Source organism: Petaurus breviceps, unplaced genomic scaffold, assembly GCF_028583685.1.
Source record: "Petaurus breviceps papuanus isolate PSGF00001 unplaced genomic scaffold, PetGlider_PUasm1.0 98, whole genome shotgun sequence".
Taxonomy (NCBI): Eukaryota; Metazoa; Chordata; class Mammalia; order Diprotodontia; family Petauridae; genus Petaurus; species Petaurus breviceps.
The window spans coordinates 50,494,885-50,511,419 of NW_027187460.1; the positions used below are offsets into that span (position 1 = coordinate 50,494,885).

The 16,535-nt window shown below is 34.7% G+C and overlaps 1 protein-coding gene across 1 annotated transcript in view; it reads right to left on the reverse strand.

The window, feature by feature from the left end:
* Window positions 1-16,535, reverse strand: part of PKHD1L1 (PKHD1 like 1) — a 222,093-nt gene that overhangs the window by 42,742 nt on the left and 162,816 nt on the right. The window contains exons 57-63 of the mRNA XM_069081363.1: window positions 14,736-14,854; window positions 13,035-13,164; window positions 9,530-9,703; window positions 4,171-4,274; window positions 3,095-3,224; window positions 2,213-2,334; window positions 373-463 (exon numbers count right to left, since the gene is read on the reverse strand). Coding sequence (XP_068937464.1) covers window positions 373-463; window positions 2,213-2,334; window positions 3,095-3,224; window positions 4,171-4,274; window positions 9,530-9,703; window positions 13,035-13,164; window positions 14,736-14,854 — 870 coding nt within the window. The remainder of the gene's footprint in view (window positions 1-372; window positions 464-2,212; window positions 2,335-3,094; window positions 3,225-4,170; window positions 4,275-9,529; window positions 9,704-13,034; window positions 13,165-14,735; window positions 14,855-16,535) is intronic.

The window sequence follows — 16,535 nt, forward strand, 5'->3', positions numbered from 1 at the left end:
TATCTATCTATCTATCTATCTATCTATCTATCTATCTATCTATCTATCTATCTATCTAACTATCTATCATCTATCTTCCAAATAAAGAGAATGGATTCACTATAGGTCCAAGTAGACAATGGTTTTTTGTGTATTTAAGCCAGAGATATTGATTGTGTAAGATGTTTGGAACACACATTTTAATAAAATTCCCCTAAAAAGTAGCCAATTTTCTTTGGGATTCCATATTATCTTGGAACAATTTCACTCACTCAGCCTGCTCTGTAATAGGAAGAAGTGATATCGCCTACTGAATTATACTGATATTACTTTTCCTTCAATCAAATGGTAGATGGTCTATGCTATGGATATGCTGTGTATCAAATAATTTACCTGGACATGGTTCACCATCAATATGGTAGCCAATTCTTTCAAATCCTGCAACGACATTATCCTGTAATACTGTATTGGTACCCATATTTATCTAGTAAAAAAATAAAGGAAATACTTTGGGTTAGGTAACCATATAACAGAACTTACACAATATGTAGATTCCTCTATAATGTTCCATTTGTACATTACAAAACATACCATCTTTGTCTCCATTGTAAAAGATAAAACAATTAAAATTGATTACTCATCCAATTCAAGTTTAAGTTATGCTATTAAATTACACTGGAATCCTGGAATAATGCTATTTTCAAGGTTCCTAGGATTGCCTCTTAGGTTGAAACTACCTCATGAAAGACTTCTGATATTTTAGTAACTAAACTCCTTTTGATAGACTTTATGATTAACCTGCCTTATGTCCAATTCCACTCTATTAAAAGTAGTGTTACATTCCTGAGTATTTCTTTTACTTGTTTGGGCTTCTATTTTGTTATCCATTTGACTTACTTGCTAAAGAAGAATATGGACATAATTATAAAGGGTTATTAAGCCTTATTACAGCCATTAAAATTAATTCTTTTAAATTAAATAGATTCGAATAAAAGCTAGTTCCTGTTGAACATATTTACTAAAATGGATATTTTCATAAGTTAAGAAAAATAAGAGGATAAAATAAAAACATATAACCCTTATCATTTCTGAAACATGGGGAAGTGATCAAATGATCAATGTTACATCAAAGGAAAAACATACAAAGACGAAGGGATATTGTAGCTTCTGCCCCCCAAATCCTGTTCTTCTCTATACTGTACTTCCCTTCTCCTAATTCCATTCCACTTTGAGTCAAATAATTTTGACAACATATTCCACAAACTTCAAGGTATCTAAGAGAGGTCAAATGTAATAATAGTAGGAAGATATTAGTAAATTATAATTTTTTATTTTATAAATAAACATTTTTTATAATTTTTATAAATAAAAAACTTTATAAAATCATGTAGTATTTATACCCAGAAGGAATATTAAAGACTTTAGGGACCCTCATTTTGCAGCTAAGGAAACTATGAGAGCAGTGTAGACATGTTTAGGACTTTACCAATTTAGCCCTAGACCTGAGATCATAACCAAATATTTAGAATTTGAAAGCAATGGAAAATTTTAGAGGTGGAAGTGATAAAGTGAGAAAAAATTGTATGAATTAATATTAAGAAAAAGGAGAGGGGGCAGCTAGGTGGTGCAGTTAATAGAGCAACGGCCCTGGACTCAGGAGGACCTGAGTTCAAATCCAGCCTCAGACGCTTGATACACTTAAGAACCATGTGACTTTGGGCAAGTCACTTAACCCCAATTGCCCTCCAAAAAAAAAAAAAAAGCAAAAACAAAACAAAGAAAAAGGAGACTCAAAACCTGTAGTATTATCCTTCTTTTCTTCTTTATATGCCCCCTCCTCATCATTCACATTTATACAAAGCTCTACAGTTCAATTTCCAATGAGTTTTTTGGTGTAAACACTCCCTTCATAACCACACAGTTCATAAATGTCAGATGAAGACTTTGAATACAGCTCTACTCTGACTGCAAGTTCAGGACTCAGTTTACTCTGCCACGATCTCTCTCTGTGTCTATAAGAGAAACATAATTGAATTTGACCTATCATAGCACTGCATCAATTACCATCTAGGCAACATAGGTTTTCCCTAGGACACTGAACTGGCTGCCTTTGTGTGATAAATTTTCTTTCAGTGAAGATATTCAACAGACTCATGCATCATGTAGAGAGCTGAATTGCATAACCTCTAAGGTCCCTTCTAACTTCATGAAATTATAGCTTCCTTCTTAGTACCTCAATTGCTGCATGCCACAGTGTTGAAGTTAGTTCTTTTCTGTTTTGATATGTTCCTGGCCAAACTGAAAAACTGACCAAATTCCCTCGTATTCGATTGCCATTTCCCCATATCTTTAAGCCTGCAAATTAAAAGAAAATACATAAAGTAGAGAAATAAAATTACCATTAAAGTTATTTTTGCCAATTTGGGGTCTTTAGTACTTTATATTCATTTTGTCTTACAGAGAAAATTATAGTATTTATCTTTACTATGGATGGAGGGAAAATAGATGACTAGTGAATAAAGAATAATAATCTTGTCTTGTGGAAAGAATGCCAACTGTTATGTGGGCTGGGATAGTTTTTAAGTGGGCAGAGAGGCTGTTGGGCTTCCTTGCCTCCTGAAGCATACAGGGGCCAGTCTACAGGATGCTGATGTCAGTTGTTCCTATAAACATGTAGGGAATGGTATTACTGACCTACTATGGCAGGTTGCTAATATGATTGCAGAGATGGAGGGGATTAACCATTTTACCTGTTACTGTGTTTTAAATCTTAGGATTATGTCCTTTTTATTGTTTAATATGAGTAAAGTTCGTTTTGTTGCATTTTTATAGGTCACAAATACTTCACTCAATTCTGACCTTTGGGTAGAATCAATGAAATGATCTGAATCAGACTGAGCATAGAATATGCCTCATTAATAAGTAATCATTTTATATTTTCAAACTAAAATCTGATAATTATTTATATTTATGACACATTGTTAAAATACTTTGTATTCAGTCTACATTGATGTCAAACCATCAGTTATGACCAGTAATAATTTCTTCCCTTTTCTATAAGTTTAATGGAACATGAAACCTAAATGTAAGATTCAGACCAAAACATTTATTTTACCTTCCCCCACTGTTAAATAAATGATGTTATCCTCAATGTCCAATTCATCAGTACCAAACACACCAATTGCTGGAGCAAAACCATTGTGAAAAGCACAACCATGGACATAAGATGAGCCATACTCTTGAACCTATTAAAAAAAAAGACATTGGGACTCAGCTTACATGTTTGAAGTGAAGATTAAATTCATTTGAAGAAAAAATATATTTGCAGTACATATATTTTCAGAATAAACCTCTTGGGGGGAAAAAGCAAAAAAATGTTTTCCTTTATATTAAGAGATCTAGCTTTTACATATATATGTATATATATATATGATATGTGTTCTGAATATATGCCTATATTCCTATACATATATTCGCATATATATATTCTACATATGTCTGCAAAATCTGTTTAGCTTAGACTTTTAGAGCTAAAAGGGAGTTCATTATATTCTAGTCCAACATTATTATTTCACAGATAAAGAAAGAAAGGTCCATAGACATAAGATGCTTGTTTGCTATTACATAATTTGTGAGTAAAAGAACCAGGAGTAGAACCCAGGTCTCTTGACTCAGTATAGAATATTTTTTAAAAAACTATTTCATGATCTCTCTCTTTAGGCTGTCTTTGCTTAAATCCTAATTAAAAAACCAAATTATTACCACTACATTTTGAAGACACTATTTAAGTAACAATTCCCTCCATTTTTTTTTAGTAAACAAATTACCTCTCTTTCTAAAAGATGATAATTTGGACAAAGTTAATTTCATTTAATATATTCTCATTTGGGAAAATATTTTGTGGTAATACAAAGTAAATAAAGAACTATGGAATATAAAACAAAGTCTTAACCTCTTCACTTTCAAAAATCTTTTTCTCTCACTGACCTAAAGCAAATTACTCAAATGAAATAGACTTCTGATTGCTTTTTTAAAAAAAGTAATAGGAAATTTATTATGGTATCTGAGCACTTGTTAAACTATTAATTTAAAAGGTAGTTATTTAAATCAATTATAAACATTTATGTATCTGTATAAATATATATGTATATATGTGTGTGTGTGTTTTTATATACATATAAAAATACAAACCTGTCCAAGATTAAGAAAAGCCAGAGAATATCTTGGATCCGTATTGTCTCTGTAACCTTCCTGACCACAGTGATAAAATTCAACATTACTGATTCTTGCATTTCCTAAGGGAAATACATACTGAGTTATATGGTTTTCCTGTGAAATATATACATTAAAATAGTATAAAAAGAATGAATAAAATTCTTTAAAGATGGAAACTTAAATTGACCTATTTTTACTTTGCTTCCTTGTGCCCAAACAAACCAGAAGATGTTATTTTACTCAAATTTAAATTCTGATGTTTTGGATTGCTGTTAGTATTTTTGATCACTATTTGTATACTATGTATATCAGAAGTGGTAGGAACATAACAAAAAGGAGCTTTCTAGTGACTGACACACATAGTAGGTACTTAATAAAAGCTTACTGATTGATTAAACTGACTGATTTTTCCAGAAGTCAGCTAAGAAGAAGGGAAGGAGAAAGAAAATACTAATGCTATAGAGATACTGAGAAAGGGATGACATTTTTGGATTTGGCCAAAAGAGGTGACAATAAACTTTGGTGAAGAAAGATACATAGAAATATGAAATCAAAAGCTAGATTTTAGGAGATCAGGAAGGAACTACAAGGGGAGAAGGAGAGGCAATGAATAGGACCAACACTGCCCCTTGAGAGAAGCTCAATGGTAAAAACCCATTTTAAAGTTTTTTCTTGTCATCTTTCTCTAAGCAGATCTATCTCTTGTAGGTAGGGAAGGCAGAATACGTATTCTAAATGAATGGTCAATGGGGGAAAGAAAGTATTTAGAGAGACAGTAAGTGGTAAGATTCTAGGACATTTCATATTCTCTCTCTCTCTCTCCCTCTCTCTCTCCCCCCCTCTCTCTCCCCCTCCCCCCTTATCTATGTTTCTATCTATCATTTATACATCTCAAAGACTCTAAAGAGTATAAAGAGAAAAAAAACAAAGACAGAGGCTTGGGAAATATCACAGTAAAGAATTGTGATTGCTCTATTATTTTAGCTTATCAAAGTCTTTTTAGATCTTAGTTCTGAGACCAAACCTATAGATTCCCCTCAGCTTGATGTCATCTGTAAACGTGATAAGCATGCCATTCTTTGAAAATTTTGTATAGAACATGGACTAGGATGGAGTTGCATTTTGCTAGAGATATGCCCAGCTTGATAATTTGGTTCCAATCATATTGTCACTTTTTAATCTACTGGTTGTATTATCATTTAGCTACCACTGTTCTAGAAAGGCAATTATGGTAAAAAAGTAAACAGTGACAAATTTGGAATCAGAGGATCTCAATTCAGATTCTAGCTCTTCTAGTTACTATCTGTGTAATCTTGGGGAGTCCTTTGATCTTTCAGGTTCTCATTAGTAGAATGGAGGAGTTGAATTAGATGAACTCAGAGGTCCTACCACCTTTAAATCTATTACCTCCATCTTATCCAGAATACCTGTGAGAGACTTCATCAAATGACTTCCTTAAGTCTAGGGGTCAACATTCCCTGTAGGCTAGCACAACCTATTCTTGAACAATCCCTGCTGGTTTATCATAATTTCTGCTTTCCTTTAGAGTTGATACTGGCTGAGAGCAGAGTAGGAAGCTATATAGTTGGTAGAAATGGAATTTGCAAGTTTCTTAACCCCTATTGCTTCTGTTCCTGCAGTCTATTTTTCAGTTCCTGTTTCTTTTCTAACTCAGGGCTGAACAGTCCACTTTTTCTTTTGCATGTGCTCCGAATGAGAAATGAAGTCTTTTTCTGGAACAACTGAAGTTTCATTTCTTGTACCTTAATAATTTTATGTGAAAGAAGATTAAAAAAAACCAAAAAAACAAAATCACCACCCCAATTCTGACCTAACAGCATTTAAAGATGATGCTTTCTGAATACTGATTTTAAAAAGGTCACAGAGGCAAGATAATGATGGGGCACTTCAACTATATTTATCTACTGTGTTCCTGTGTTGTATCTCAACTTCCTTTTAAGTACTGTTTTCCTTCATTAGAATAGAAGTTCTTTGAGGACAGTAATTCTTTCCATTTGTATTTGTGTATTCCCAGTACTTCTCATAGTGCCTGCCATATGGCAAGCAGTGTAAGAGCTTGTTGACTTGACTTGGCAAAAAGTACAGGCATGCATAGAGACTGACCCAGGTGTATCTGCACACCCAGCACATACGCTGTCCACACCTGAAGCTGAAAGTTGTATTCTGGCTTAAAAAAAAGGAGCACCTGAAAAGTGTGACTTGCTTACAATTTCATCTCCCATAAGGGAAGAGGAAAACATGAGGGTAAATGCTACTCTAGTATGAATTCTGATTAATAATAAAGAATTGGTTGATGAAGTGGTAGTGATAGAAACCTTGGTAGAAATCTATGATGTTACATTAAAGTTAAGGTAACTCAGCATAGTTAGGAAGGTTTGGCATTGTCAGACATGACAACTTTGGCAAAGAAGATTTCAATTTTTTTCAGGGGAAAAAAAAGTCCCAAGGCCTAAACTTCTGAAAGTGTGATATTGTAGAATAGATGTTAGACTTAGAATTGAGAAGGCCTTGATTTTGTCCTTTCAACAACCCTGGGAAGTAAGTGCTATTATATCTATTTTGTGTATTAGGAAACTAAGCAAGCATAAAGTGACTTGTGCAGGGTCAGACAAATATAGTGTGTGAGGCTGGAGGTGAACTTCAGTATTCGATTCACTGTACTACTTAGCTGCTTCTGAACAAATGCTGGATTTGGAATTGGGAAGACCTAAGTTCAAATCCTGGCCCTGACAATGACCACAAACATAATACTTAGCCTGTCTGAGCCTCATTTCCTGATCTGTAAAAAGGAGATAATTATACAAATAATTGCTACATACAATTGTAAGGATCAGATGAAATCATTTATGTAAAGTGCTTTGCAAACCTTAGAGGATTATGTAAACATCAATTATTATGATTGTCAACAAAATAATAATAGGTAGCATTTATATAGTTGTTTGAGATAGCCAAAGAGGAATGGGAAGCTCTTAAAAATGAAATGGTGACAATAAAATCACCAAATATCCTGGGAAGATGAAAGGGTAGCTAAATAAATCAATATAAATACTGAACTCAGATTTAAAAAAAGATATACAGACAAGATGGAAGAAAACACAGAATGCCAGACAGCTACATTAACAGTTTAAAAAAGGGTTTCATCCAAGAACAGGGAAATGATAGACCATTCCTTGGTAATCATGGTGTGATATTAAGATATAAAACTGAGAAAGAACTACTCAATTCCTATTTTTCTCCTTTGTAGTTTGATAGGGCAGAAGAAGCATGTTGTCAAAGGAAATGAAGATCATGAAAAGTGAGGAGATTGTATCTAGTCATTTTGAACATGTCCAAGGTATCAGACTCATAAAAATATATCCTAATGAACTAAAATAGACTGATAGATAAGGTTGTTGAATAATTGTCAGTATTCTTTGGAAAGTCCTGGAGAACAGCAAGATGGGAGGAGAGCAGAGGAAGACATGCATTTTTAAAAGGGAGTCTGTAGTTTCACAGCATCTTTTTCTGCTTTTTGACCCAGTATTCACCAATCTCAGTAGAGCTTTTGATAGTTTTTCCTAATATTTATTTGAGCAAGATGGAAAAATGTGGGCTGCATGTAGATATAGCTATATGGTCTCATATCTATCGTACCCTCAAAAGTATTGAATAATAGAGTGCTATCACCTTGGAAAGGAATGTAATATAGGATTAGGCTATGTCTTGTTCAAAATCTCTTATCAAGCATTGAAGGGAAAACATGCTTATGAAATTTTTATGACAAAACAAATGTTATTGCTAGTAGGGAGATAGATAACACGACACAAATAACCATAGACCTGTTGATTCTTTCTTTCAGTAAGGTCTATAAACCCTTTTCATCATTCCCATGTCCACAAGCCTATTTTGGATTGTCATTACTTCTCTTCCAGTCTTTTATGTTGGCCTCCTAACTGATTTTATCTTGAGAGTCTTCCATCTCTTCCACAGTGTTCAGATCTTAGAACCTTATGAGATCTCAAGTTTAGAGACCTCCAGTGTTGCCAGATTAATCTCCCTAAAGCTAGAACTGTCAGAATTTCTTAATCCGGCATTCAAAGCCCTCTTTGATTACATGGGAAACCACCATTCCAGCTTCATTTCCTGCTTTTCACCTGCATATGTAACCCTGAGCTGCAGTCAAACTTGACTTCTCTTTATTCACATACTCTGCCTTTTCCTAACTGTGCTTTTGCTAAAGCTATTCTTTTATATTTGAAATGTTCTTCCCCAGCAACTGTCAACTGCCTCTTTCCCACCCTTTCAAGGTCCAACCTATATGTTATCTCTTCCATCAAGTTTCCCCTGATCACACCACTGAAAGGAACCTCTCCATCCTCTGAGGAGTCATAGCACCTTAAACCCCCTTATTATATTTTTGTTCTATCTTTAATTTGAGTTATCTGTGCGTATCACCCTACTAGGATGTGGTTAGAGTTTATCGCTATTCTTACTTAGCATGATGTTTTGTGCTTAGTAAGAGCCCAATAAATGTCTGCCCAATGGATATTTGAAAGATACTCAATAAATTTCAATAGCTTCCTATTGCCTTTATGTTGAGATATATACAGTGGGAACTGGTCAATGAGAACCCAGTCTTCAGGAGCATACACAGTACAATTCTCCAGCTGAAAGTAGAGGGAGCTTGCTTTGGGGCATATATAGTGGAGAGTGCTGGCTTTACCCATGAAGAATTGTATCAGGCAATGCACAGGCTCTCAAGGACTGGACTCTTATATTGGCCAGTTCTCTATTATATAGAAACTTTCCTATTTAGTTTTTAAAACTCTTCACAATCTGGCCCCAACCTATCTTTCTAGCCTCACTGGACATTACTCCCCAATGTGGTCAAATTGGCCTTCTCTTTATTTCTTATCCATGACTCACTCTCTCTCTCTCTCTCTCTCTCTCTCTCTCTCTCTCTCTCTCTCTCTCTCTCTCACATCCTCACCTCTGTCTCTTCCTTTATGACATAACAAAAGTATGACTTTTCTGCATGAATGAAGCCTTTCCAATTGCTAGAGCCCTCCTACTTACACCACTTTGTATTTAACTCCTTTGTATATATTTGTGTTTATTAAATTATATTTACATTGTATATATACTTTCTGTCTCCTCAATCAAAACATAAGCTTATTTCCCTCTTTGTGTTTATATCCCCAGTGCTTAGCACAGTACCTGGGACATAGTACATAGTCATAAGTACTTGTTGAATGATTGTATCAATTTAAAACCCACCTCCCCAGCCCCCAACTAATTTAGAAAACAAGCCAAATTTGCATTGAGTTAACAATACCTTTGTAAGTCACCATGTTTTCAGTGAATGAGCTGACCAACACTCGTGCTCCAAAGGATTCCTTGAACAGACCTGGATAATCTTCACCAATTATTTTAATATTCCTGCTCAGTATACCAACATCAGCTGCCAATGTGTAGTTCTGGCCTGTGCCTTGTATCTGATATCTTTCAGCTGCAACAAAAATTTAAGTTATTCAGTTATTGATATTAAGTAACAGCTATTTTTATGAGTCAATTTTCTTTCCAAAGTAATATGGTAAAGACCTTTCTATTTGTAAAATGTCAGCATAAATGTACAGTAAATTAAAACTTAACCATGTTGATTTACATATTAAAACATGGGTTTTTGCATATTGAAACTGTCACATTTTTTTACAGACTGAAACATAACTAAAATATTTCTTCAAAATTATTTCAATACTATGAATATAATCAACTATTTCAGAGTTACTACTTATTAGTTCTTAGAGGTAGCTTGTAATCATCTCAAATTAATCACTAAAATATGGCTGTGTGGTGAATTAAGAAACATTATCATTTTGATAGATGAGGAAATTAAATAGGGTGGTTAAATGATTTACCAAAATGACAAATTGTTTAAGCTTGCCTAAAGTCAATGCCTTAGTTTGCCTCATGTACCTTATAGCATTGTATATTATCCACAGAATCATGCAATTACAGAATTTGCAAAGTGGAAAGGATTTTACCAGCCACATAATTGAAAAAAAAATTACATCAATAATTAAACAAACCTGGCTAACCCTGTGTGCGCGCGTGCTCCCCGCTGCCCCCCCCCCCCGTGAATCTAATTAGATTACATTAAGTCCAGAATGATAGATGTTATTAAATGAATATGAATATGTTATCCTAGAATTTTGCAACTTGAAGCAATAATAGAGACCATCTAGTCCAACTTGCTAAGTTTACCAATGAGTTCAAGGTTAAAGAGTCACTTACTGGGGGGGGGGGGGGGTGGCGGGCGCTAGGTGGTACAGTGAGTAAAAGCGCAGGCCCTGGAGTTAGGAGGACCCGAGTTTGGTTCTGGCTTCAGACACTTCACACACACACACACGAAAAACTAGCCGTGTAACCTTGGGCAAGTTACTTAATCCCAGTTGCCCTCCAAAAGGCAAAAAAAAAAAAAAGGAGTCACTAGTGGCAAAGCTGTAACTTGACCCCAGGACCTCAAACTCTATGTCCAATTCTCTTTCTATGTAAAATTTCCCTCATTTTTTGCTATCTACTGAAAATCCAATTTAATTTCTGATATTCAGTGCAAGTAATAAGAAATGGTTGAGTTTATTTAAAGTTATGTGTTTGGTAACAAAGCTTATTTTTGAAGATCGGTTATATTCTATTTGGCATTGATGGGAACTCTGTCTTCAGCTGTTTTGTATTTGCTTTTTTCCTCTCGGTCAGGGGCAAGCATGAAGAGGGGCTCTAAAGAAAAGTCAGAAAGTAAATGATTCAGCAAGAATGTGGGCATATAACCCACAAATCTTCCATACAACCAGCAAGTTTCCTGTTTGTCTGAGAGTGAATCTGAGACCACTGAATTCAATTCAGATGGAGCTATTTCAAATTAAAGGGAGGTTCCAGGGTAGGAGACACCATTTTCTTTTGGGGCCATGAAAAAACCCGATGGGGTGGTGTAGAGCCTCCTAGAAGGGGTTATTGACTAACTTTAGCATGAAGAATTACAGATATAGACTAAGTTAGAATATATATATGTGTATATATATATATATTAATGATCTTATCCTGGTGTATTATTTATGAATTTGTATCATTTTTCCCCTGGGAGGGAACTCAACACACTGGCATATAGTATGTACTTAATAAATGTTTGTCAATTGATAGAATTCTGGAAGAGTTATCCTTATCATCTGTAATATGGGATATAATCTGTAATAATAGGGATAAGGGAAAAATGAAACAGTTACCACATTAGGGTATCCAGGTACCCTGGCTATGAAAAAAAGAGAAAAATGAATGGGACGTTTATTAGATGCTTGCTATGTGACATGTATTGAACAAAGCACTGAGGATAAATTTAAAGCTGTGCCTGATGTCAAGAACCATCCATTCTAATGGGGAAAGACAACATGTAAAAGGATGCTGGTGAATAGGGATATATAATTGAATACAGGGGGCATGGCAGAGAGATTACAGGAATTGCCATGTAGGTCTGGTTTCCAACTAACTTGGGCAAAAAAACTCACCTATTGGAGCCATCCAGCTTCTGATGATGTAGAGATTGTCAGAAAGTAGAGTATGAGGGGGAAGGTAATTAAATCTAAATTCAGGGAAGCATAGAGGTTCTGGAACCAGAGAAGGTCAGAAAGCATGGTACACTGAGATGAGAGTTCAATAACTAGAGAATTAGTCAAAGGTGAAAAGTGGAGCATCCTAGATCAACTTTAAGGGGGAGTAGGAATCTTTGACAAGTTGATTTGATCTATAGAACTTGAAGCCTAGAATACAACCCTTATAGCTCATGAAAAGGACACATTCTAGAATTTGAGGTACAAATCCCACCTCTAATATATACTACCTGTGTGACCTTTGCAAGTCGTCACCTCCTTAGCTTCAGTTTGCTCATATGCAAAATAAAGAAGCTGGGCTAGATGGTCCCTGATAGCCCTTCCACCTCCACATCTATGATATGATCCTGTGGGGTTTTTTTGTTAAGAAACTCACATTCTTGAAAGATTTGCCTCAATTAAAAAAAATGGTACAAGACAATTTCTATGCAAAGCCCTTTCTAATTAAAATGCAAATGATAAAATCTGCTGAATTTTTTTTGGCTTTGAAATTACCATCTTGAGAGATAAAAAGCCAGGCTAAGCACAGCCTGTACATAAAAATCAAAATATGTGGTTAAAAAAAATTAAGGAAATACTTCTCTAATGTACTTTGTTGGAGTGGTTACTTACATTTTAATTCCTCTGTTTCATAACTTCCAAGTGATTTAAACTATCATAACATTAAGACAGTACTTCATTTGAGTCAGAAGATCTGAGTTCAAATCTTGACTCATCTATTTACTATTGTGTAACCTCAGATAAAACACTTAACATCTTTGGACCTCACTTTATTTCTAAGACTAGGAATTTGAATTAGACAACCTCTAAAGTTTGTTATGGGCAGCTAGGTGGCACAATGGATAGAGTGCTGGGTTCTGGAGTCGGTAAGACTGCTCTTTCTGAGTTCAAATCTGGTTTCAGACACTTACCCTGGAAAAGTAACTTAACACTGTTTTCCTCAGTTTCTTCATTTGTAAAAATGATCTGGAGAAGGAAATGGCAAACCACTCCAGTATCTTTGCCAAGAAAACCCTAAATGGAGTCATGAAGAGTCAGACATGACTGAACAATAACAACTCTTATAATTGTACATCGTATGACACAAGCTTTTCATCCTATTCTATCCCTTCCTCTTGTAAATGTGAATATTTAATAACATTTTAGTTATAGTTTTTTTTTTGCTATAAAATAACCTACCAATGTGAGTATAAGAAAGAGAATCATTTAGGATAACACTTCTTTGATCAGCCAGGATTTGGGTAATTCTTCTGGTTTCTGTCTGTCTGGAATCATAGCTTGTGGTTGTTATCACAATATCTTCTCCCACCTTATAAAAATTCAAGGCAAAAATTCAAGAATCACTTTCAAGCAGAATTTAATGTGCATAGTGAGTTATTGTAGTTTTATAATTATAAGAGAAACCATAGAATTTTAGTTAGTTATGGCAGTGATTAGCACAGCTTAGCACTAGAAAAAAAGAGGAAATTCAGTTCTCTAACTGTAACAAGGTCTGGTTTGAGTAACTAGTTCTTTTAAATCATCTCTGACTTTTTCCTATATCTCATTTCATCATTTTGAGAGATTATCCATAACACTGTGCAATAAAACAGACAAAAACATATTTGTCAATATTTATATTAAAGACTCACCAGGGTTTATTCATGCTGGGATTCAGTAAGAACTAGTACTTCAAATTGATTATTTGATCCTGTTGAATGTTGTTAAAATGTAGTTGGCAAGGACCATAATCTTAGGCTCACAAAGTATCTAGAAAGTGATATAATCTATCCCTTTTCGGGGCCAGATTTTTCAGGAGTGTGGTGGAGCCAGCTCTCACCCCCTTGGGAAATTCTTGTTAAATTCTTAGTTTGAGCATTTACATTTCAAAAATCAGCAAACTCTATACATTGGGGCTTGGTTTATTGATTGTTTAGTAATGGAGAAAATGTTAATAATGCAGATTAAATTTAAAAGTGTGTCATGCATGCTTTTTTTTTGAAAGTCAGTTGTCAACATTTGTCAGCATATCACCAATTGTGCCTAACATGTTGCAAAGAGAAATCTACAATAAAAAGATCCTCTAAATTTTTCCTGAAAAGACATTTTTTTCCACTTTTCAGTTACAGAAAATAGCAAAGTAATAATAATAATTGATTTTATTGTATTCTATTTGTCTCTTCAATGATTAATTACAGTGTTTGACACATGGTAAGTTTTTATTCAGGGATTTTTCATTCATTCATTCATGGTAAACTAACCCTTGTCACGAGACCGAGACAGATTTTTTCTTTTTTTTCTTCTTCTTCTACTAAAACAGAATATGAGTGAATCAAATGGACTGTATTTTATGATCTCAGGTGTTTAATTTTGCAATATTATACAAAATACTATTTGATGTAGGGATTTTTCTCCATTATGTTGAAAACCCTCATGTGACATGAGTATTAAAAAAAAAAGTTTTGAACTTGGTCTATCATTTCCCCGAAGCTTTGAAATGTTAAATGACAAAAGGATGAAGAGAAATAACCAAGCTAGGTGCAAAATGCATTTGAATATTTGGACTTTTTTATTTTACATTTAGTATATAAACTATTCATAAGGGAACATTTTTAATGTAACAATTCAATAAACAAATCTTTGTTTATCCTAGAAAATCTGCATGCTTTCATTTAAGGCAAAATGGAGAAGAAATGACTTTGGCAGACGTCATTCCATTCTCTAAGGTGACTTGGAACCCAAGTAAAGAACAGTTCTATGATGATCAATCTGTTTTAGCATAATAACTGCATATACAAATAAATGTTTTTTTTTCCTATTCTAAAGAGAATTGTCTATGAACAGATGAGACAACTTTTACAAACATGCTTCTTTGTTTCTATGACCAAGTATTGTCTCTACCTCCCAATCGACAGCATCCATCAGTGATATGACTTTGGAACCTGCCAGGGCTGTTTCTGAGAGCTTCGTTTTATATACTGCACGTGTGATTCCATGAAGATCCAATTCACCAAATATTCCTGGAAGAAGGAAACACATACGTGGAATAAAAGATTACATGAGCTCTTTCAATAAGATATTGAAACTTTTAGAATGGAAAGAGAGCATTGGAGTTAACTGCTTATAGAATACATAAGAAGGCAACTCCATTATCCATTATATACTTCTCCACTTATACAGCTATCGCAGCACCTGGCACGTACTGAGCCCTTAATAAAAAGCTTATTGACTTGTTCTGACCCTGGCACCTCTTGGTGGAGCTTCCTTGGATGCTGTCTTAGTGGCAGAACTAAAAGGAGAGACACATTTTAAAGCTTATTTACACTGGGGACACCTGTACCTGACCTAGATGCTGACTGTCACTAATTTCTTGCTTTAAGGTTGTTTCAGAGAACTTAGAATCCTTTCTCTCACAAGGCAATCACTTACTAGAATCAAGATTCACACTTAGAAAAATGATTTAACATTCAGTATATAGCAAAGTGTACCATAACAGACTATCCCTTCATTACCACCCTCCATTGCACTGTGCACATGTGCATGTGTGTATGTGGTACTGAGAAGAGTAGCTGTTTGAGTTCATCATGGTCTCTCCTCCTCTTTTGCTCCTACCAGTTCTGATACTATAGATGCCAACCAAGACTGAGGTGAGGAATGGGAACAGAATGAAATGAGGGAAAGAATTATTTTAGCAGTAAAAGGGAAAGAGAAAAAAGCAGATGGCAATCCAAACCTGTGGCAGAGGAAAGAGAAGGAGGGAAGTGGCTGGGGTGAGCATCCCCTGGGGGCCAATCATTTATAAAGGATGGACATACATAATTCTGTGACTGACTACATTGGACAACAGAGAAAATAAGAGACAGGTGAAATAAGAATATACTAGTCCACTTTTATAAATGGGAAGAATTTTTGATGGCTAGTTGATCTTAAGGAGATAGGGACTGGGATTTCATTGGTATAGGGAACTCCCAGGTGAGGTAACTCCTACCAATGTAGTTCAGTATCTTCTCTACAATCTATATTCTTGCCTAGAACACTGAGAAATTTAGAGATTTGCCCAGTGCCACATAGTCATTATGTGTCAAAGACAAGACTAATGAACAGTAGAATAGTTCTAACTAGTTCTCATAAGCTGGTTGTTAAATTTTCATGGTAAACATTTACACCTCAGAAATTAGCAACTGCTACAAATTAGGGTTTGATTTATTTTTTTGATTATATAGATCAATATTATATTTTGATTATATAGACTTAAGAAAGTATTAGTAATGCAGATTAAATTTGAGTGTGTATATAACACACACACACACACACACACACACACACACACACACATATATATATATATATATAAAGATTTTTTCCCCTGGAGAGCCTAGTTGTTAAACACCAGAATACCCCTGTATTGTACTATAAATATTGCTTGAATTCAACAAAAGTATAATAGAAGGCTCAGGGAATGAAACCAAAACCACACTGGAGGCCTGGTGACTGAAGTTTAATAATGATGACGATGATGATAACTGGAACTTTTATATATATATATATATATATATATATATATATATATATATATATATATATAGAGAGAGAGAGAGAGAGACAGAGAGAGAGACAGAGAGAGAGAGAGACAGAGAGAGAGAGAGAGAGAGACAGAGAGACAGAGAGAGAGAGAGACAGAGAGAGAGAGACAGAGACAGA